This window comes from Neopsephotus bourkii, unplaced genomic scaffold (genome assembly GCF_033783945.1).
Source record: "Neopsephotus bourkii isolate Nb327-2 ecotype Australia unplaced genomic scaffold, CSIRO-AGI_Nbou_v1 NB_1634, whole genome shotgun sequence".
In the NCBI taxonomy this organism is placed as follows: domain Eukaryota; kingdom Metazoa; phylum Chordata; class Aves; order Psittaciformes; family Psittacidae; genus Neopsephotus; species Neopsephotus bourkii.
The window spans coordinates 6,179,193-6,203,140 of record NW_026902109.1 but is presented as its reverse complement, the minus strand read 5'-3'; the positions used below and the strand labels follow the sequence as shown (position 1 = coordinate 6,203,140).

General features: G+C 40.5%; 1 protein-coding gene and 1 long non-coding RNA gene across 4 annotated transcripts in view; both read right to left on the bottom strand.

Moving 5' to 3' along the window:
- Positions 1-23,948, bottom strand: part of JMJD1C (jumonji domain containing 1C) — a 165,791-nt gene that overhangs the window by 35,416 nt on the left and 106,427 nt on the right. For all 3 annotated transcript variants that reach the window (XM_061374026.1, XM_061374027.1, XM_061374028.1), the window contains 2 exons: positions 22,945-23,058; positions 4,410-4,515 (listed from right to left, as the gene is read on the bottom strand). In XM_061374026.1, coding sequence (XP_061230010.1) covers positions 4,410-4,515; positions 22,945-23,058 — 220 coding nt within the window. Of the gene's footprint in view, positions 1-4,409; positions 4,516-22,944; positions 23,059-23,948 lie in introns of those variants that run through there.
- On the bottom strand, positions 17,394-19,905 carry LOC133223387 (uncharacterized). The gene is made up of 2 exons (XR_009728551.1): positions 18,783-19,905; positions 17,394-18,108 (listed from the first exon to the last, which is right to left on the bottom strand). It is a non-coding gene; the product is annotated as an uncharacterized LOC133223387 (long non-coding RNA).

Below are 23,948 nucleotides of genomic sequence, written 5' to 3'. Positions count from 1 at the left end.
TAGCAGGTTATACAGAGGCTATTTAACAGGCTAGTCACATGCCCAGATGCTTTGCTGGCGAGATTTACATCTTGGTGGTTAGGCTCTGCATCTGCCAAGTCTTTCCCATAAGTGACCACAAAGTTTCTCTCCATCACAGCAGTCAGAAAGGCAGCGGAGTGATCCTATCCCTGCTATGGCCACACAGAACACTCAAACCCACACACACTATGAAGACTTCAGCTCCCCTTTTCAGATACATCAAGTCCAAATAAATCCTATACACCGCCCCTTTGCAAAGATCAGTTTAATTCACCTCCAAAAGCCCATCAAAGTGGGGACATAAGTAAATACTATATAATAAAGAAGTTATTTGATAGTTGGTCTGAAGACCCAGAAATTGAGATCCAATAATTTTACTCATGTTCAGTGACTCACTTGATCACCAGAGCCCTATATTTCATTACACTTAAGCATTTGTATAGCATTTGGTATGACCAAGCAGCAATGCCACCGAGATCAGTTCCAACTGTGTGGGTTTCACTACTTCCGCAATCAAACCCCAGGTCAGGCATGCAGGAACGGAAGCAAAACCAGTCAGTGACAACCTACAAAAAGCCTAACTTAAATGATTTAGGAGGGCTTAGTTGCTCAACTGCACAGACAAGGACAGAATTCCCCTGTCTTTCCTAAAGACCACTTTTTCCAACCCCTCTGCCCAGTACATTGGGCAAGCTCAATAATCTGCAGCAAATATGCCAGGGACCTCACAGGTGACAGCTTTCTCTAGTAAAATATTCATATTCACATGACTGAGTCCATTATACTGGCTTCATGAGAAAGTGTGTGACCATAATGACTGTTATTAATGTCAGTATTTGAGAGATCAAGAGAAGTGTAAAAGTGATAATGATTTAGCTGTTTCCAACTGGTCTTAGGGTTTGAATCTGGAACTTAAGCACGGCCTTTTGAACTACCTTTTGCATGTGATTATCTAGGTTTTGGAACAGCTGGACACAGAAACATCATGCAGTGGCACCCTTCTTTCACCCACATCCACATCATTCACTACTGAACTGAAACCTTGAGACCTGCTGAACTGTGTAAGCTACTGGCTTTAACTCATCCCCAGAGCATGTTCCCAGCTGCACAGACAAGGGTCAGAAATGTGCCAGCACAGGCACTGCCAATCACCAGTAAGTACAGGCAGAAAAAGAGGAAGAATCTACAAGCTTATGTCTCACATTCCTAATCTTGGACCAGACAGGGTTCCCATGGGGACACATTTCCTGATGGCTTCTCTCCAACCCTTACTCCACATGCCCCCCCACAAAATGCCTCCAGCTCAGCTCCCACACTTCTGGCTGCCTGACCCAACCACATTCTCCACGTCTCTGATTTTTCATGGCTGTCCCAAAGCTCTACCTTATTCAGAAAGCCTCACTAAATTCTGCCTGTGTCTCTTTGTGCCAATTTCCCATTCCTATTTTCCTATCCCAGCTCCTCCTCTCTTGCACCCTACTGTTAACTACACAATGATTTTCAGTCTCTCGCATAACCAGTACCAGCCTCTCCCCAGTTTCTTGTCTCATTTTAGCATTTACAATTCCAGGCCACTGGCTTCCAAGTCCTTTGCCATTCTTCTCAGCTTGCAAGTTCCATCCTTCCTTCTTCATCAGCTTCCAGCTTTTCTTACTCTTCCACACTGACCCAGTGCCAGCTTCTTTCCTCTTACTCCTTGTTCTGTGTCTCCCCTTCATCCCAGCTGTTATGCTATCTATTTTCATAATAAAATTTATCTACCTTTAAAAGCAGCGGTGATTTCTTTTTTCTTACATGCTGCTGAGATGTCAGAAGGGGAAAAATTAAACTGTGGTCATACAATACAGAACAGTTCAGGCCCAGCCCAGCCCAGCCCAGCCACAAGCAGCCATTACAGGAAAAGCCTGGCTTTGTCCCCAGTCCATGGGTGAATCATGCTCAGCTACACATTGTTGCAACAGCCTGTGCAGTACTATGAGGAAATATCTTCAGGGCTGAAGCACACTCGGTGTTTCAAGGGGATTATTACACACGCAGCCTGAGAGATTGTAGTGATAACAGGAAGAAAAAAAACTCAAATATTTTAATTGTTAAAAATCAAAGACACTTTACTATGTTCCTTGAACTGGTTTTATTTGTCCCAAAAGCTTTCAACTTGGCCAAGTTTAGGAGGAGTTTGTTTTCTTGAAACAAGGAATAAACTACTCCCCTGCCAAATCTACAATCTCTACTGCAAAGCACGCTGCTGTGACTGCCGCCCAAAGAAAAGGTCGAAGGGCCAAGTTTTTTCTTTACTCTCATTCTTGTAAATTGGACTGGTTTTGACAAAAACTCCCCCTCCTCTAATTCTTTCAAACATTCAGAACTCAGTGTTCATGTTTGTATCCAATCCTCCTCTTTCTTTTCATAAACTGCTTCACTTTTTACACAAAGTAGAAAATACCAAGATATGAGATGAAGGCTGCAGCACCACAGACAACAAGGAAAAGGCTGGATCCTAAAAATGCTGTAGAGGATGAAGTAAGAGAATATAGTAACAACCTTAATAGATGCGTCTAGACATGGTACAACTGAAAATGTCGCTTTAATTGCAGGGAACTGGAAAATTATAATAACGGAGAAGATGAAGAAAACCAGAGAAGGGAAGGGAGAAGAAAAGGGTAACATCACTAGATTACAGCAGCTAGCACTGCTAGAAGGCCATCTGTAAGTCACTGATGGGTTTGTGCCAAATGCTGAAGGGCAGATTATGCCCCAGGAGAACATGATAGCCGGCTCTGCTGGCTGACCACCATCCTGTGGGGCTGAGGTGGTGACACTGAAAAGGCCCCTGTGGTGAAAGATGCATCACTGCCTGAGGAAGCACATCTCTCCTCAGGCCACACTGTGTCACACAGGTGGAGAAACGGATCTGAACTACAGCTTCTCCTTAGACAATACAGCTAGTCTGCAAAGGATGTTTGGATTAGATTCATCTCGCCATCTAAAATATTCTTAATTTGTGCACTTCTAAGCCTTCAAACATCTGTTTGAGAAATGATACAGAACCATCTATACAAAGACAAAAATACAGTTCCTGGAATGACAGAATGTAAATGAGTTGTGTGAATGATGGCTGGCAGTTTCATTTAGATGACTCTGGGGCTTTGCAAGTATTGATTCTGCAACCAGTGTACAAACAGGCTTTTATAATTATCTTATTATTGTTACTATAACAAAATACAATAAGCAAGCTGAATTTCAGTTTCTTTTTCATACTGCCCTAATCTGATTTCACATCACCTCTCAGTCCAGTTGATGTAAATTTCATCAGATTATTAACTCATGTTGTATCTGAGGATACTGAGATAAAATATAAAGTTATTAACACCAAATACCAACTTACACAATTCCACACATCGCTTTTTTCACCATCCTTTCTCTGTGGCCCTTAAGAATAATTGCATCTACTCAAATTAGAAACTTCACAGAAGACAAGTTTTTTACTGTAACTTCAGTATTATACTTACCATATTCCTTTGGTCTTCTAATCTTAGTTTCACCAAAAAATCAGACAGCAAGCAAATCTTAGAGCCATCCTTAGAACACCGCATTATTTGCTGTTCCCCTCCTAATCTTAATTTATGGAATGCCTGCTCAAGCATTTTTTTTGTCCTAAAACTTGCTTTATTGCTTGCCTGGGGATTTCAACCCAGACCCACAGAGAATAGTTTCTCCCTCCCTTTGCCTCTGCAGAGCTGCCTGTCAGTTCTGCAGGAAGTTAATGAATATACTGTGAATGCATACAGTATTTCTACTGTCAGCAAGACTGAATCAAAATAATTTATTATAATTCATATTAGTTTTACTTGTAACCTGTCTCTACAGTGTAAAAAATGACGTCTGCATTTGCTGCCACCTTCCAGCACTAAAATCAAGTTACAAAATCGTAACTTATTTGAAAGGCATTTTTCAGTCGGGGGTGAGGGGGTGGGGATCTGAAAGTATTCTTCATCTGTGACAGAACAAGCACAGACCAGTATCTGAGAAGTTATCGCACATGATAGTAATGCTAACAGAAAACAGTTTTAAACATGCTAAAAGGCGTGTGGTTGCCATTCATACATTTTCACAACAAACTTTATAAAATACCTACTTTCAGACTAATGATATTCAGCTTTTGCTGTAATCACTGAAACATCAAACAAGTTAGGAACAGTGAAGAAGTCCCGCACAGCTTCTTACATGATCTTGTTTTCTTGTATTAAAACATACTTCAAAAAAGTAACTTCCAAGTAAGAAATATATTTTCCATTATAGCACAAATGCTATGGAATGAATCCCACAGAACTAATGGCCTTAAACTAACTAACACAGTATAAAAATAAGACAATATCCCACATAATTACCTTGCATAAAAATCTCCTGAACCTTTTGCTCCTTTACCCAGGCTTTTACCTCGTCATGTAACTGCGGGTTATCCCTGAGAACTGGGTTTAGACTGTCTACGTCGTCCTAAAGTAGAGATTAAAAAAAGAACCATATGTTATGTTTACTTGTAACATTTCTGTTTAATTTCCTAGATGTATTTTAGAGTACAATATTAAGTAGTTTGGTGCTAATTTTAATGATTGCCTACAAATCGCTGTGTTATGTTTAGAAGAAACTTTGAAGTGTAACATAGTGCTAGAAGTTATTTCATGGGAACACAGTATGTCAGCTCCCGCATGTGGCCAGACTTGTAAGCTATTAATAGGATCACATTTTCATAAATACCATCTTACTAGAAGCTAAAATTGCCCTCCAAAGACTTCAATGTTTACAGATATGCAGAAAGAATTGCTTAAATAATGGTTAAATTAATCTTAAAAACAAAACCAAAAACCCAAACAAAATCCTGTTTTTCATATCTGCAAAACTTTATATGGACATATTGTGCATAAACATAAGATATAAAACCCACAAAGATAACGCATAAGAGAGCTGTATTTTAAGAGAAACAAATATTCTGAAACACCACTATTACTACATTTCCAAAAATGTAGGCCTTTATTAATCAGGCAATTTTAAATAAGACACACACCTTTTTTTTCCAGTTCCCCTGGAAAAGATTATTTTTGACTATTCAAGCAGGACATCATCTGGGAAATTAAGAATGTTTGGTGGCACTGTCCTTCTAAAGAGGAAAAACTAGGTACAAAATCTGGCTCATATCCTTGAAAACACGGCTTAAATCATTATTCATCTCTAGACTGTTATAATACCTATTTCTCTATTTGAGAGCAAACTTGCTAGGTCTGCTTTTGAGGCTGTAACAGAGAAATAAAGCTGCACCACAGCCTGGCATTACTAACTTGTACCGAAGATGGCCTTGGATATCCATGAGCTGCAGGAACATTCATTTGTACCAAGAGAATTTCAGACAACTAAAATAACCAGTGGTTCTCCACATACAAAATGTAAAATGTTTTATCAGTACTGCAGCTGAGATCAAACAATTTCTTTCCTTGATCTCCAACAAGTTCCTTGATGTTTCACAATTATTATGAAGAGCTCCAGACACAGAATACAAAGATGGGTGTAAACTGGAGCATAGGAGGTTCCATGTGAACATCAGGAAGAACTTTTTTACTGTGAGAGTGACAGAGCACTGGAACAGGTTGCCCACGGGGGTTGTGGAGTCTCCCACATTGGAGATATTCAAGGCCCGCCTGGACAAGTTCCTGTGTGATGTACTCTAGGTTACCCTGCTCTTGCAGGGGGGTTGGACTAGATGATCTCTTGAGGTCCCTTCCAACCCTTGGGATTCTGTGATACAAGCAACACAGGGAATGGTGCACTGCTGGCAAGCTCTCAAGTGACATGAGCAATTTCTCTCTATTCATCTGGATGAGATTATTCCTGCTAACCCACTGATCACAGAACATCTATTTCAAATTCAAAATTCACTTCCTGACACTTGAAGATTTGCTGTGCTCCATTATGGAGAATGCATCAATGCTTCAGTTATTAGAGAAAATTGCTCTCTCGCCTCATGAAGCTCTCTCGCTTTTGAAGGCGTTATGGCATCGGAATCAAAAGAAATGGTCAACATTATCTTTTTATTACATGCGAAGTACAACAAAGTAGAAGGCCAACAAGACCTCTACCACCAAGTAAAAAAAAACCACCATGTAAGTATGTTGCTAGCATTATCAGAGGCACATGAGGGTCAACACTAAAATTTATTCCAAGACGGCAGACTAGCAATGAGGCAATCTAAAAATGGTTCTATTTTCCTGTGCCAATCTATTTTTGCATTGATCCTACATACAGAACCAATACCACCACTGGAAAGAGAGAATGATTTGTCAAGTGAACCCAAAAGATCCAGGAACTGGAACTGTGTGATGTTCATTTGTCTGCCCTTCTTTTGCACCCCCTTCCATAACAGCTGTATGAGACTTCTGTACCAAAAATTTCTCCTCTCAGATCCACAAGTATTAGATCTAAGTAGCAGACTGAAGCACTGCAACACTGGAAGCCTGGCTGACTTAGAAATGCAGTTAATATGCATATCTTGTACATTTTGAGTAATTCCTTCAGTCCCATCTAAGAAAATTTGTATTTTAATTTTAAGACTATACGTATCGATGAGGTACCATGGAGTCAGACCTATTACACTTACTCAAAGACGAGCTACAAAAGGCACAAGTGAGGTCAAAGATCCAATATGCAAACTGCATGCAGGTATGACCACGATTATGGAGAGGATATCAAAGAGACCCCAGGGTTTTCTAAGCAAACACATTAAATACAACATTTACCATCAATCACTAAAAAAAAAAAAAAAATTCTGCTTCTAGACATGAACAATAGCTCAATAGAAATCAGTGCAGCAAAGCAAAACATAACTGACAACTGAAGCTCAGTACCAAGATACCAAAAACACTCACAGGTTCCTGAAGTCTGAGAAACTCTGGTGTTTTGTGTATATATTACATGTATCTATGAAAAAATGTGTGTGCCAAGACTGACCCCTTTCCACAATTAATTTTAAATCTGAGCATCTAAAATCCAGGAAATGAATTGCATAATGTGTTAAACTATAAAGGTAATAGCCTTAAGGGCAATGGTTTAGCACACACTACAAACTTTGGCAAAAATAGGGAGATGGGGTAACAAGCAAGGCTGACGACTCGCAGCCTCTCCCCTGTCTCAGCACTGAAGTCAAACAGATGACTCTGCAATGCCCAGGCCTCTCCCTTACCCTGTGTTTACATTGCTCAAGAAACAACAACTCTGTCTACAGATTTGAACCTTGGCAATTACACTTTCTCCTTCTTCTTGGCTGAAGTATCAAGATTGGCAGACTAACACACAAAAGAATGCCCTGTAGGATTTTCCTCTAGTCTTTTCCTCATTTGAAAGTAGCTCTACTCACAAAAGTAGAGTATGGTACCATCTCCTAGACTAGTTTTTCCACAAGTCCTGGAATACCACTTCCAGGAAGATGTTAATGCTGATCCGAAATCCTTATAGAATGAAAATAAATGGGATTGGAATTTTCTTCTCAAGTTGACTGTAGGAATTTCTTTACATACTTCGCATGGCAGCACCTCTTGCTCCACAAATTACTATATGCAACAGGGAGAAAAAGACAAAAGGAATACGGGCTAGAAAGATATGATCAAGATAATCCTTCCTGCCCTTCTGCAAGACAGTCACATGAAATAATGTGACTATCAGAAGCTTTCCAATCAATGTCAAGTTTTTTAGATCCTTGCTCCACTCTTCCTTCTTTACAGACCAAAAGAGGAACTGGAATCAATCTTCTGTTTAACTATCAAAACAGTAGTTGAGTCAGCTGCAAGTCTCTCTAGGTGGTAATTTCCACCTGCTGGGGACTTACTCAACACCTAAGAATTCCTAAGAAGGATAAATAATTTATTTTTTTCCCCAAAGAATTAAATTTTTATATCTGTTCTTTCTACTGGTGCAAAATTATAGAGCAGGTTGGAAAGTATAGACCATACCATCAGGTTAAGATACCAAGCTGCTCTAACAAGAAAGCTGAAATCTTTGTTCAGGGAAGTGTTTTCAGAGAGCTTATTAGGACAAACATAATTTATCATTCAAAGCCATAGGTGAACGAGTGCAGATCACTTATAATGCTTCAAAATTCCTTGGAATTTTAAAGACGGTGCCCACAGAAAAACAAGTCAAAATCCAAATACACACAGAATTCTCCTAGTTAAGCCCCATCCACAAACAAAATACTGTCCAAGATACTAAGAGGAATTCTTGGATGAGCCAAACCTGCATGTTGCCCAAAGACCATACAAAGAGCCTTCTGAAAGGCTGAAATGACCACAAGCTCCTTTTCCATTTTGGGCAGCTGGGCATGCCTGTGGAAGGAATTCCTGCAGATTTCCACAGCTCTCTACCTTCCTAACAAGACTTGAACTAATGAAACAAGTTGTTTCCTCAGTATTTTAAAATACTTCTCCAAGTCATTCTTCACAGAGTTGAGAGGCAGTGAGTTCATTAGATCAAGAGATGGAACATAGAACTACAAAGAGGATTCGAGTAGCCACTCCCACCCCCCATCACACAGCCTGCATGCTGCTTACAGGAGGGTGTAGAAACTCCAGTCAGCTGCGAAATCTTCATTTTCAGTGAAGAGAACCAACAATATGCATTCCAGGAAAACCGTTCCTGGAAAAAGAGCAGCTTTTGGCACTAACAAGGCTTAAATAACAGCCTGGAAGACCAAACTTCCACATACCACATGCCATACATTAGGAACCTGCAAGCATTTATTTGGTAAAGTGCCTTCTTTGGCCATGGTGTTTCTGCATTTGGCTTCAGTGCATCACGGACATCTTTTTCATATCAATAGGAACTCATTTCAGCTGGTGTTTTACAGGGAAAGACTAAGTAGATTTTGCAGTCCTCACAAAGGTCAACACCACATTAGTCCTCACCATCTGTGGCTTAATTAACTATAGCTTCCTCTGGCTGCTTAGAGGTTTTCTGATAATTTAGGACACGAATTAAATGAAAACTAGTACATAAGTGACTTGAGAGTCCTGTTTACAGTACATACACAGCACATGCTGCACAAGGAAATAAGCATTTTGTCAGTACTTTAATGGTAGAGGGACCACATTTAAATTCAAACAGTGCAAATGAAGAATTCAGACAGCAATGTATCAAAAAGAAGAAAACCTTCATTTTTTTTGTTTCATTAACATCTTGAAATCGGTTTCTATAAAAAAACTGAGAGCCCCCTTTTCCCTTTTTTTTTTTTCCTCACCAAATCATTTTTACAACTGCATGGAACTTCAGCTGCATAGAAATAAAATTTCAAATTCCACTCTGAAAAACAAGGAGTAAGGTAAATCAACACATGCCAACTGATTGCCACAACAGTCTTCAGAGAACAGGGGCAGAAGAAAGTACTGGTTTTGAAACCTAGACTGCTCAGAATTTACAGTAGACCTCTGATGACATCATTTAGAAGACTATTTACTCCCATTAAAAAAATAAAAATTAAACACCTTACCTGCGCCCATCCTCAAACATGTACATAATTTTTACCCCTCATTCAAAAGGGCAATATAATTTTCTCCTTATTTTCATTCCTTGATAACTAACCATCCATTTCTTTTTTCTTCCACTTTTCTTTTTCACTGATTGTGTTACCTGACATATCTGACTGTACCACTGATCTGTAATCTCTTTCACTGATTATACCTTTTCAACAAACCTTCAATCTTAATATTGCCCTGCCTGACATCAGAATGAGCAGGGGAAAAAATAACTAAACAACACACAAGACAGAACAGTGACATAAGATACTGGTAGGCAGAACACCAAAGATCTTAAAAACATCTATTAATTGGCAGTGTATCTCTGCCATGCTACAACACCTTTTTTTTTTTTCAAGTGGCAAAAGATGAAAATCAGCTAAAACACAGAAAAATTGACAGCAACTGACACCCCCAAAAGCATCAACGGGCAGGTGGTGTCAATGCTACACAGACCACATCAAAACTCTACAGGGAAATCACCAAATTTAGCCAAGACTAAAATACAGAGATCTTCTATTGCTTCACAGACACATACACATGCATAGACCACTAATAAACAGCATATTCCTTACTCCTTTCTGACAAGTGAAAGGCTACCCCTGCTGCAACACCACTGCAGCTGGTAGGGCAGGAGGTCAGTGAGGCACTGAAGGCTGCAGAGCTGTGCAACCCCACAGAAGCGCGTAAAGAAATGCTTTTCCAGAGGGAACTGCTCCAGGCTGAACAGTGACCCGATCCACAGTGTGTCCCTGCAACACCAGCCAGAAACACTGAGGTTACTAAAGGCTAGAAAGTTTTTTGGGAGACTGTAACTTCCCAGGTTACCTTAAACAGCTTTGTCTGAGCTGAGAGAAGAGGCTTAGGCTTACAAGGCGATGCTAGCGCTTTCTATGTAAACCCAGCCCACACTTGACCTATTTTCTGCTGTTCTGAGAGCACAGTCACGATTTACCTCATTCAAACCCGGCAGCTGCTGGGCTACATTTGAACCAGTTAAGTCAAGCTTGAAGGCACAACCCTGACCCCTAAACCAGAAACAAAGTCGAGCTGAGGTCAGCCCTGCTCACACGTGCACAGAGGCACGCCACACAGGCAAAAGCAGGGATGGGCAGAGACGCTCTCCCTAGGTGCAGAGGCCAAGCCAGACAACAGGGATAATGAATCCCTTCCCAACAAGGGGCTCTTAATGCTCTGTTCTGACAAGGACAAATTGTTTATAGGTATTTCGGACCACAAACACTTAAGATTAAAGGTTATTTTCAGTGTATGATAGCTCCAACTGTTTCTGTGAGTAGAAAGATGTAACGACAAGGAAAAAAACGATGAAGACTAAAAATGTAGCGATTTTCCAGCTGTCATTAAGCTTAACATCTCTCAGGAAAAACTATCAACTATTCATATTTTGTTCCCCACTCTTCCCTATACGCAATACTTCTCACACACTCCTACTTCCTCATTTCACCTGTTCAACAATTAAGGAGGTGACGCTGATTTTAAAGTTTTAATTATCATGTTTGAGAATCAGGGGAGCAGAGCTGCATACACCTCTCCAAGTCATGATCTGGGGCTTGAAGAAGCATCACTGCACTGGTTAGTTCAGTTCTGGAAGAATAACTCACACCCGTAAGAATAGGGCTGTGAGTTATTTCTATTTAAAATACTAAAGGTTATCCTATGGAAAATATATGAAAGTTAGGAACATAAATATATGGGGGGGGGGGCAGATCTGTCTTGTAGCCTATTATTCACCCCAATTTCGAGTCACAAACACAAAAACAAAGCTCTTTGCCTTCCTATAAGACTAGCAACATCTCAGGTGAAATGGCATGCTGGAAAACTTGCTTTTCACAAGTCACCTCACTATTCCTATATCAGTAAATAAGAATCTAGAATGGAAAGACAAAAGGGAAACAACAGCAGCATACAGAATGAGCGTGCAGCAGGTAAGCAAGCAGCCACACATGGACAAGCAAAACCAAACCTGAGCCAGGCAGACATTGTCACAAAACAACCTAAAACCTGCTCTGCTGACTTCTACAATAGTTTTGCATGTGAAAATAGAGATTAAAAAAAAAAACAAAAACAAAACAGAACAAATGAAAAAAAAGATGACCCTTATGCTCATGGGTTACATCACCCCCTCTTCAAGCAGCTGGGACAATGTGGGTCAGAAAAGCATAATCTCTGGGAGTGACAAACTGTCTTCTAACATCTGATCTAAAGACTTCCCCAAACAAGCAGCTCCTACGGACAAACCTAGTGGGCTGTCAGTTTCCACTTAGGAGCACATTTGTACTACTTACATTCTTCACATACAAACAAGTGAAAGTCAACTGAATAGCACTGCTCCATGTCCATGTTCTCACCCATTTTGATGACACAGCCATACATTTGTTTTTCTTCTATTTTCCACTGAATCACATTTCCTTCCCCTTCCTCACTGCAGGCACCTTACATTTATCACCATCTTCTCAGCAATATGCAACTTTGTCCTAATTTTGTATTTTGTTTTATCTAGTCCTAGGAGAAACAGGGAGGGGTACAGGCCTTACCCCACTCAGTCAGTAACTTCCAAGTCACGTGGTGATACTGGAAAAAGCCTTTGAGTCACCAAGCAACTCAATGCCGCTATGGGAAAAAGAAACCTCAAAGTGCAGACATTTCCTGAAGCAAGCAATTACCAGAATGAAGTTGATGCTCAGCAGATTGGAGAAAAATCTTTTAAGGCAAAATCCAGACACCTTGTGAATTGTGAACAGCTTTCAGAAGGTATCCAACAACTCCCCAGACCACAGCAGCTAAAGGACATGCTGAATGGATGGAGGTGTCTAAGCAAAAAAAAAAAAAGTACATTCTGTTACCAGTTGTCTGAACTACTGTGCTGCTAGAAAGGCAGTCGAATGCCCTGAAAAATCAAGCCAAGGAATCAGTTCTTGCTCAGACTGATCATTTTACAAAAGACCCACCCTCCTTTCATCAGGGACAGCAGAAATTGCTTGCAGCAACTTCAACTAGCAGAGCTCGAAAGCTGTTTACTGCCACCACAAGAAAACCGACTGATTGGATAGTTTATCTCTTACCTCATGGTAGTTACCTCCATCAAATCTTTTATCAGCTGCATTACTCAGCAACAGTGTTCTTTGACAAGGCTACTGATAACTAAGAGCTTACTGTATGAAAGAGCAAAGGTCTCTCAATTCAAATCTGCAGCAGAAAATTGCGAACCACTATCCAATACGTGGCAGACTGACAAAAGCTCCTAGAATCAACACCCTTAGAAATGTGCATCACAGCATCTCACTCTTGTGAATGACTCTGCTCTGTAACGTGAACTACTACCAACTCAGATTACCAGCAGCCATGGAGCTACCCAGTCCCTTCTGCAAATATCCTCAACCCTATTTACAAAATAGGAGCTCTGGTAACATAAGACTTTGCAGATCCTTTGCCCCTACAACTCGGAACGATTACAAGCAGAATACAAATCCTTCCCAACAATAAAAATATCATAACCAGTTCTTTTGTCAAGAGGAAAGGATACATCAGATATCTTCAAAACATTCTTGAAAGCTGGCTTCAGTGGATTTTGGTTCACTTAATTACTATTACATTAACGTTTTATTTTCAAGTGGTCTTCCAGGGTTTGTTTGAAAACATGTTTCCTAGATTGCTGGCCCACATGCCAATAATATAAAAGTAGTTCAGAATAAACCATGCTTCTCTCATGGTTTAAATGAGTACCACTGTATTTGCACGAACTTTTCAGAGTTAATTTTTAAATGGAATTTAAGGCAGCACTGCACAGAAGCAATACATACGGGTTGGAAAAACAATCAGCACGTTTTTCTTGCAGAATTTTCTTCAGAACAAACTTCTCTGTTTCAGGGATACAGTGAAGAGACTCTCCAACTGTCTGACTACACATGTGACAGTGAGCCCAACACTGTGCAAATGTGGAAATGCTGCCTCTCCTCCAAGATAGTATCAAAAGCAACACAGCCATCATTGTGTGCCCTTTTTTTTTTTCTCTAAGAGCACTGTTCTGACCTGCTGAAGCCATTTTTTGAGTTTTCCCTACAAATAACAAGAGGACTGACCAGCTGGGACGTATATCATATTTGGATTAACACCACAGTTCTCAACAACTCCAGAGAAAGCAGTGGCTGTGCCTTTTATAGAACACATGAATAAGGGTCTCATGAAGAGGAAAGATTCGTTGCTAATTGGGAAACAGGGATATTTCAGTTGTTGCTGCAATAAGCTCCTTGCAGTAAAGTTAGGAAAGTCATTCAGTGTTTAAACTGTGCTCATTTATTTAGCAGTATTTTTCCATCGATAAGTCTACTAGCACACAGAACCAAAAAATTCCTATTGAAAACATAACTGAAGACTGAACTACACTACTTGGAAGGGGGGAAGCCTGAGCGTGTCAAGCACCATACATCAGCCACCAAGTCTTACACATCCTGAAATCTGCCTTTATTTGTTCTACACCGAAGTGGCATAGAGTGGTGAAAAGAAGACAGCAAAAAGGAAGAAAACATTCACACTGAGTAAATACCCCAGCCTCTATGGCTGAAACATGATTTCTAAACTACGCTTATAATTCACAGCTAAAATAATAAAATACGGAATAGCTTGTGATGCACAGCAATTACTATGCTCCAAACTCACTTGCTCAGTAAAAACACACTAAAATACTACTCCCTGTAATGCTGGCAGACACACACAAACTACGGGGATATAGGGGAAAAACAGGAATAGTTTATTTTAATTCCATTCAAAAGACAGGAAATGTTTGCTAGATTGAAGGGGGAAGATCAGTATTTACAAACAATGGTAGCAAAAAAACCATCTAAGTATATTCAATTACATAGTATACTGCTAAAAAGAAAGTAAGATTTATCAGGAAATGCTCTGTACACCAAGATCCCTATATCAAAACATATACTACACTTTTTATCAGTAATGTTATTCAAATGTCTAAGAAAGCAAGATTCATACTTCTTCCTGATTTAAAAAAAATCAAGTTTGGATAAAATTACTTGAGTGTCTCCCCAGATGTTTGGCCTGGAAAAGGAATGCCGTATACACACACCTGGAACTGCTACAGCTCCCAAACTCTATTCTACAAACTGTAGCTTGCTCAAGTTTGTGCAGCAGTTCTCACAATGCACTAGGCTACAAATTAGTACTTCTATTGGGTATAATTTCAAAAATACATTTTGCAGCAATATGTTACAGAGTAGCAGCCCTGAACAAAGGAATATTGTATCACAGGAAGGAACAAAAGCAAACAAACCCATGGCCACTTCATCAAACAAGCTATTGTGTTTATCATGTCAAGCTAAAGCTTAATTCTGTTAAGAACACATTTCAATGAAACTCAGTTTCCCTCCTACCTGAAATGCAGGAAGGCCTACTCTTTTCCTGGCACTCCCATACAATGACTGGGGGGTTTTTACTCTGGATGGGTTTGTCAGTTTAGTAATCCCAAGACTGCTTTTGAGAAGTACTAAATACTTCAGTGAAAAGGATTCAATCTTCACCTTCAAAGAAGAAACAAGTTTTGTTCTGTCTGTTCTGTTTTGAACGCCTGACTTTTATATTATTTATTTTACCATTACCTCCTACAGTAGAATTGTGGTCAAACCATTTAAATGACCATGATTTTCAAAAAGTTGCAGGAAGATTAAAGCAAGTTCCTCTACAAGAGTGGAAGGAAACCTGCTGTCCCATGGATTTGACTTACCTCCAATGGACCTCACAACTCATTCCTCTTCCTCCTCACCTACCTTCCCACAGCCCTCAGCAGTTCCTAGTACCTGGAAGAGCCACACTATTTGTAGCAGCTGTGCCACCCACATGCTGACTGATGGCCTCCCCTCCATGCTGACAATTTCCCTAAGGCTTGTCAGATGTGGAAGAACTACTACACTCCTGCATCAAACCTTTGAGAGATTCAAAAAGGTAACTAAAGCTTTTATTTCTAAAAAAAAAAAAAAAAAATAAATAAATAATCAATGTAGAACAGACAGGTACAATTTTATTCCACTTATTTTGAAAGTAGACAGATAAAGTCCTTAGGGAAGCAACTCTTTTTCAAAGGGAGACACAAACACAGGCTTGGGAGAGACAATGTACATCTCCCTCCGACTTTACAAAAGGAGGATGCCAATCCCTCCTCCCTCTCTTCATGAGCATTCTGATGAAACTCTTTCTGTCCCACATGTGTAGCTGTGAGTGAGGACTGGTATGAGTCATCTGACCCACTTCTAGCTGGACTCAGCCTTTTACTTCCCCCTATGCTGGAACCACACACTTAAACAGATGTGTCAGTAACAAGCTGTTTAGACCATCACTCTTTACGACACTGCAAGAGAAGCCAGCTGGACTGCTTATGGGTGGTCCAGACACCAGAAACATGGGAAAGAACAGGCAGCTCTGAAATCCGATTTTGAGAAGAGTTAAAGATACAGAAAGCTGTGTGCACCCCTGTTACCTGTGGAGGAAATGAAAGCATGAAGGGAGCACAAAAGGCCTACGGCTACGGCTGCCGGCTGGCCCTCACCAGGAGTTCCTGAGCTGCTTCTGTCAACCTGAAAGGGTGGGACCAACCCAAAAGCTCCTGCTGGCCTGATCACTGGAGGTACAAGCTTACAGGAAAAGCAATTTTCAGCTGCAGTTGCTATTTTTAAGCCTTAAGTTTAAAGAGAAGTCTGAAAGATAAGTGCACATATGATTATGGGGTGCTCAAAGTACAGGCAGAAAAATATTATTTATCCCTGTTTCAAGACATTTATAAGTATTTTTTTTATGGGCACATGTCAATACTACACAAGCCCTGCTACACAATCAGCTTGCTCTTCATGAGCAAACAATTCACGAAACCCAAAAGCACACAGGCCTGAAATGCCCAATGTCTGCCCATAACAGAAAATGAGAGTAGCAGAGTTGCACAATGCTCTTTTCTCAATCCTTACACTTCATGGCATGTAGAACTTGAATTTGTAACAGATCAAGTAAGATTAGCACAGTATTAGATTGCCAATCTGAGGTACCTATTTCACGATCAGTGAAAAAGTTTATTACTACTTTTGACAATTTTAAGGTGTGTTAGACATTTGACCTGTCAGATCTCAGACATGCAATACATGTTTAGAAAGAGAGCAAAGTACAAACGCTGCATCTAACACCTCCCACAGGGGATTTCTCAGTGCCCTATCTTTACATTTGCAACCTTCAGCAAACAGGTAGGCAGACAGACCTTACCATTTTGAAACACTAAGGCAATGAGCTTTGTCTTAAAAAAGTTGTTCCAAAGGAGAATGTGAATACAGAAGAACAGAAACATGGGTCTGATTCATTCCTAGAAGGGTTGGGGTTTTGGTTGCATTTTTGTTGTTGTTGTTTGGTTGGGTTTTTTTAAACCCAGTATGCAGGAGGACTTTTTGAAGACTGCAGACACACTTCCACTTTCTTCCTTGAGTGGTCAAAAAGCCTCTTTGCAGGAAGTTTCATGACTGTGACGGAAATTTGTATTCTTTGCCCTGTCTCAGCTGTGCACATTTGTTCCAGTGCTGTATGGTCACAAATCCTTTAGAAATATATTATCACACACATATGAAATAAATGCATATGTATTAGGTTATATATTTGGAAATATATACACATCACACACCCTGCTCTGCCTGACCCAGACACACAGCTGAAATTCACTCACTGCTTGAGAAAAGCAGAGTCTTTCTGGGTCTTTCCCTAAAGTGGAAATAAATACACTTTCCATAAGCATTTTATAATGGAAAAACATAACGTAAACCACTTCGTTATTCTTTATTTTCTTGTTCAAAGTATAATGCAGTTGACTCCAGCTGCTTCAACCAGTAACAGCAGAATCACACTTCAGCCTGACAGTGCCCATGACTGGTACTGACAAACACCACCCAGACAAAAACATCACACTGATGAGGTCACATGTACCATATGCTGATCTTTAACACTTTACATCCCCATCTATAGTCCTTCAAGTAAACTACAATGCTTAAACAAATTAAGGCATGATCAGCTTTGCTGCTGCTTAACTTACTATATGTACCATAACAAACAAAAGAGATGTCTTAATAGTACATGTAACTTGTTATTACATAAACCATTTCAGTTCTAATTATTTGAGTTAGGTCACAGCTGTATTTGTGAAGGCTTACTATAGTTTTGCTTAAAATATTGTATTAACATGTATTTGAAAGTGTGTTCATTTTCAGTCTGTAACAAGAGCCACTATAAACCCCAAGTCAATTTTTACTTACAAAATATGCATAATATATTTAGAATGCAAAGCAGAAAAAAATAAGGATTTGACTTACACATCCCATTTCAACACTACGTTTTCTACAGATACTAATCTGACACAGAAAACGCATGTTGTAAATTTTGTCTATCATTTCCTGCAGAAGAACGGAATTTTCATTTCACTGCAAAGCAAAGTACTATGGCAAATGTTCCTGTCTCCTTTACCGTCAAGATCCCCTTGCCACTGATAGCGGAATAGACTCCACAACTTGGTTAAAGTTGTAAAGTAGGTATGCTTTATTCAGCTGAAGACGCACGGGGGATTGGTCCTCCAAAAGTCATGCGTGCCTCAGTGTTGTTTCCCTCTACATTTATCCTCTAAAGTTACCAGGTTGCACAATACGCCTATACATATTCATATTCTATCCCCGCTTCGTATTATAATGACCTAGAAAGTCCTCTGCGCCTGCGCAGTGCCCCCTCTGGTCATGGGCAGGGGTCTCAAGATGAAGTAAATGAGTCTTCCTCCTGTGGGTAGGGGTCTTCAAGATGAAGTAAATGAGTCTTCCTCTTCTTGAACTTGTCACCTTTTAGTCTTTACACATATGGCCTTAGGGTTTGGTCGGTGCCCCAGCCATAAACCATCTGCTTCTTCCCGTATCCGGCGCCTGCTTTTCCTTATCAATAGCTACTTATCATTATAATCAGGTGTCTGCTTATCAATACGACCAGGTGCCTGCTTTTGCTTATCAATAGGACTTGGTGTCTTTGTTCTGCTTAGTAAGCACTTACAACAGACAATACCTTGTCTAGGCAAGTAAATTCCTCTAACACAAGTAAATGCCTCTAACACAAGTAAATTCCTCTAACCCCCCTGTACAACCCCCCTGTACATTGGTCAACCCTCTGCATCACCACCACCATAAAAAGAACTACATGACTAAATGGTCTGACCATTCCAGATTTATGAATGAGTCACTCCCAGTCACACACAAGTTCCACGGCGAGAATAACACCATTTGTATTCTCTATGAAGCAACAGAGATAAAAGCCACCGGAAACAAGTTGTAGGTTGGTGTTAGAGGTACCACACATACAGGATCCAAGGAATTTTTACAGCAAAGGGTGGGAGTCAAAGCAGTACACATGTAAGGAAAAGTAAAATCAGGTAACATTTATCTGTAAAGAATAAACTTACAAGTGTAATACTTGCTTTGGAAAACCTTGTGATGAAAAATGGGAAAAGGCTCATACAATGCAGCTCCATACCCTACTTTTAATAATGACATTCATCTAGCTCTTGTGAAGGTTGTTCAATCTCTTAACAGTTGAAACATGTCTATTTATGCGAAGCGCAGATATGGCATGGGAATCCATGGTTCAGGATTCTCCAGCGAATCCTGCCAAGGTTTCTTTACTCTTGTTCTGGAAGAACCACTTCTGGTAACGACAGTAATTTAGTTCTTTGCCTATTCAAGCTTTGTTTTTCCTGCCAAGACTAAAAGGATGCCAAGTGTGCTCTTTTCTTTGCCTTGAGCAGCTGTCACCTTTTAATGATAGCACCACCTAATTCATGAAGCCCTTTAGCCCAATAGTTATGTTAAACAGCACTTCGTTTCTTATGAGAACTGATCTGAGCAGAATTCATACCAAACGCTCATCTGCTGCCCATTACTAGTATTACAAGTATACGCAACAATGGAAAACTTACTCAGTAGTTAAGAATTGTATCTGAAGTGAAATGGAGTCTTCCCACATATATTCATCTTTGTTTGTTTTGGCAGAAAGGTACTGGAATTTTAGGCACTAACAGCAAAATGCAGTTAAAAAAGTGTTTAGCTCACCATGGTCTATATGGACTTCATATTGAAAATGTGCAAGCCACATCAAAAACTAAACACATTTAGAAACACTCAAAGTTAATTCATCTCTGCAAAGAACGGCTCCTTAGTTCTGTCTTCTGCGCTAAAGCAGGTTAGCTGTATTCCAGACCTAACAAGGGAGTAAAAAGAACTTTTTCTTTTCTCTTTTTAGAAAAGCAGATTTTTTTCAGGAATTTTACAAAAAAAAAAAAAAATTATTTAGGACCTGTTTTGTTGGCAAAGAAAGGAAACTTTTCAAGAAGAAAAGGTATATGCAAAAACTACCTTACATTAAGTGAGCAAAGGCTAGAAATATGATTTCCAGCATTAACAAAAAATAACAAGCAAAACAAATGAATGCAGATGATCCTCCCACTTCAGAAGAAAACAGTCTTATAATGATCAAGTTTGTATTTCCATTTAATACACTGCTGGTACATAATTCAGTTAGCATGTTTAAAAAAGTTTCTGTTCTCTTAAGGACATTATCACTCAGTAAAGGTCTTATATGTACAATTAACTTGTAGAACTCTGCAGTGAGACACTGCTAGCACTGCAAACATGTCTACACGAGGTATTTCTAAAACTTATAACCCTTCAAATAAATCTTTGCACTGTTCATCAGAGAGCTCAATTTTATTACATTTCTACATTCAATGTGTCCAATATCGAGTTAAGATGCAAATTTTGGATGCCTTAGTACTTTAAAGGAATCTCTGTCAACAACCTCCTCCTAATGTTAAAACGAACAGTTTAGGTCCCTCTTGTCATAGAATCATAGAATAGTTAGGGTTGGAAAGGACCTTAAGATCATCAAGTTCCAATCCCACCGCCATGGGCAGGGACACCTCACACTAAACCGTATCATCCAAGGCCTCACCCAACCTGGCCTTGAACACTGCCAGGAATGGAGCATTCACAACCTCCCTGGGCAACCCATTCCAGTGCCTCACCACCCTAACAGGAAAGAATTTCCTCCTTATATCCAATCTAAACTTCCCTTGTTTAAGTTTTAACCTGTTACCCCTTGTCCTACCACTACAGTTCCTAATGAAGAGGCCCTCCCCAGCATCCCTAGAGGCCCCCTTCAGATACTGGAAGGCTGCTATGAGGTCTCCACTCAGCCTTCTCTTCTCCAGGCTGAACAGCCCCAACTTTCTCAGCCTATCTTCATATGGGAGGTGCTCCAGTCCCCTGATCATCCTCGTGGCTCTCCTCCGGACTTGTTCCAACAGATCCATGTCCTTTTTATGTTGAGGACACCAGAACTGCACACCACACTCCAAGTGAGGTCACCAAACTACTTTTGATACAGAACACTATCCTCCATCTTAGGCTTTAATAGGTACTTGTTTGGTCAATGAGAGGGGGACACAACCTCCTCTCACACAAAGTTGCTCCCAACATATCAAAAATGGAGGCCAAGAGTTAGGGAGACCGAGCTTGTATCTGGAACTATTTTTCATAAGCTACTGCTTTGTACCAGGAACTGGTCAACACCTCCTTTAAAACTGAAGTGCTTATGCTGTTAAATACAGTATTATTTACCATGACACTATAAAGCCAGTTGTTCACATGACACGTTTTCAAAGATGACAACCTCCGTTTGTAGGCACCTCCCAAATTAAGGTGCTTCTATGTCTAATACTGTATCAGTAAATACTCCTTGAAGTGAAGGGCCTAAAATGCATATAGCACAGCTATGTTACTGCCAGCCAGGCCTGGACAACAGGATTATTTTACAAAAGGCGGTCCTTCTCATACATTCAATTTGTTTTACTCAGCTCATCTTGCAAGGAACCAAAAGGAGATTGCCAAGAAGAGATTGATTACTGTTACTGGAACAAATGTTATCAGAGACATGATCTTGATAAATTTCAGGCAAAGGACAGACGCTAGCGCAAGTATTTGCTTTTTAAAATGCATCTGGAAGATTCCGGCTGAACTCTGAAGATGAATTTACACTTCACAGCACAGCTGATTTAAGAGGTCACTGCTGCCAAAGGAGGATATCCCACTCTGCGTTGCATCATCCTAACCCCTCCCTAGAGGAAGCCACAGCACTTGCTGCACCCTGGACTAATCCCCAGCTCAGCTCACTAACATCACAAGCTTTCTCCCACCCCCGTTTTTAAAAAGCAAGGTTGTGCTGGTTTAAAACACTGAAGGCACCTAGTGTGCGGTCCAGTAGTAGGAAACGTCCTTTGCGGCAGAGCCAAGCTGTTTGAGCAGCTTGAGCCACAGCACATAACCTCACCCTGACAAAAACCGTTGAACTCATTTGGCTTCCCTACCAGCAACACACAAGAGCACCAGCCCTTCCACAAACTGAACCTCTCTCTCCTTTGCCCAGGATTCTCTCTCAGTCGCTTCTCTTTTTCTAACTCTATATTTGGTACTGGGGAAAAAAACAACATCTTCGTGAAGCAGAAGGGAAGAAGGGGTGTCGGGACAAAATTACATAGCATTTATTCAGGGCCATCTGTTATTCCAAGTCTTAAAGTACTATTTCTGTACCACCGCAGCGTACCATCCAAGCCATAAGAAAAAAATTATGGCTATTCAAGTTGAAATCAGTTTCAGCACAAGCTGAAATGTATCAAATGTTTTTCTTATGTCAGAGAAAAGATTTTTAAACCTCCTTCTGAAAAGGTGGGGGAGAGAATAATCTCTTATTCTTTAAATACACAAGCTAATACATTAACATGTTTCTAATTAATGAAAAAGGCATTAAAATCAAGGCTACTGGAAATTTTAGCATGCTTAGAAACAACAGCAAAAGAAAGTCTTTTTTCTTTGTAAAAATTCACATTTTCTGCTATTCATTCTCGAAAAAAAACAACAACCCTAGTAAATCAGATACCACTGTATTACTGCAAAGACCTAGAAATGAAAGCCCAACTTCAGAAGGGAGGATACTATCTTTCATCTGCTCTACAACTAATGGTACTGCTTAACCTTTAAAGGAGTCAGGTGTTTTACTTAAAGGTGGTTCAATAACATCAGTTTCACAGTACTCTTTGACATGATCAGATTCACTAGTCTCAGATACAGTACAGGTTATAATCTTTCACAAAATGAGCAATAATCTCTGCCAATAACCAAGAGAACATTATTCCCATAACAGAATTTAATCACAAAACACACTTAAAAATAATAAACACATGGATTTTAACTAAGCCAAATGTAAAGTACTTATACAGTAATACGTTTCTTACCTGATAGGGCTGAAAGGCACTATCATCAGTTATAAAATCCAGCTGTTTGTCCACAAGGAATTCTACTGCAGTAATTGAATTGTATACACTTTTTCCAACCAAGGGCTTGAATGTCTATTAGGAAAAAAATTAAAATTAACCGATTAAAAAAAAAAAGCTCAGCACATCAAACCCCAAGGACTAAAGAAATGCTGATGTAATTATTCCATCAAAACAAGTTAAAACAGAATAACAATTACTAATTATATAAGAAAGGAGGATTTGGGGTTTTGTCATTTTTCCTTTGTGCCGTTGGTGGAAAACCAACTAGAAAAGGGAACTACACCATATATTTTCCTTTCCCTCATTGTGCTTGAGCAAGAGCATTTACCACAGAAGCTCGAAGTACAGGAGCACGATTAGATCTTAAACATAGAGCTTAGCAGAGAGATCCTCTCTCTCTCTCTGCCTGCAGGACTAGCTAGTGCAGTGGTAATTACAGTAAGGACGCTGAAGTGCAAGCAGACTGCAGATGTGAAACGCCCCCCCCCCCCTTCCTGTTCTGAAATCGTTCACCTTGCCTGGAGTCACCCGTCTCATTTCCCTGCTCTGACTGCTGCTGCCGCCCCCGCTGCCGCGCCTCCCTGCAGCAACCGGCTGCTCCGGCGCAACCGCTCTGGAGGCTACAGCGCTCGGTCCAGGGTCTTTTGCAGCGGGGCCGGGAGGTTTCCTGCCAACATTCCAGTAGGACAACTGGCCCCTCGCCGCCTCCCCAGCACGTGGGAGGAAGCAGGAAACCTCCTGGCCCCGCTGCAAAAGCCGGGTATGGAGAAAGGAGAGCAGGGAATAACGGGCTCCCCGACGCCCCCGCGCAGGCAGTCTTTGCCCAAACCCTCCCCCCCGCTCCGCCAGCCTCGCCCAGGCGCTGTGGGATGCGGTAGGCGAGTGGGAAGGGAGCCATGACTTCAGTGGATCTGCCCCGAGAGGGGACGAACAGGCGGTCCCCTCCCCTGCTGGATGGGTTT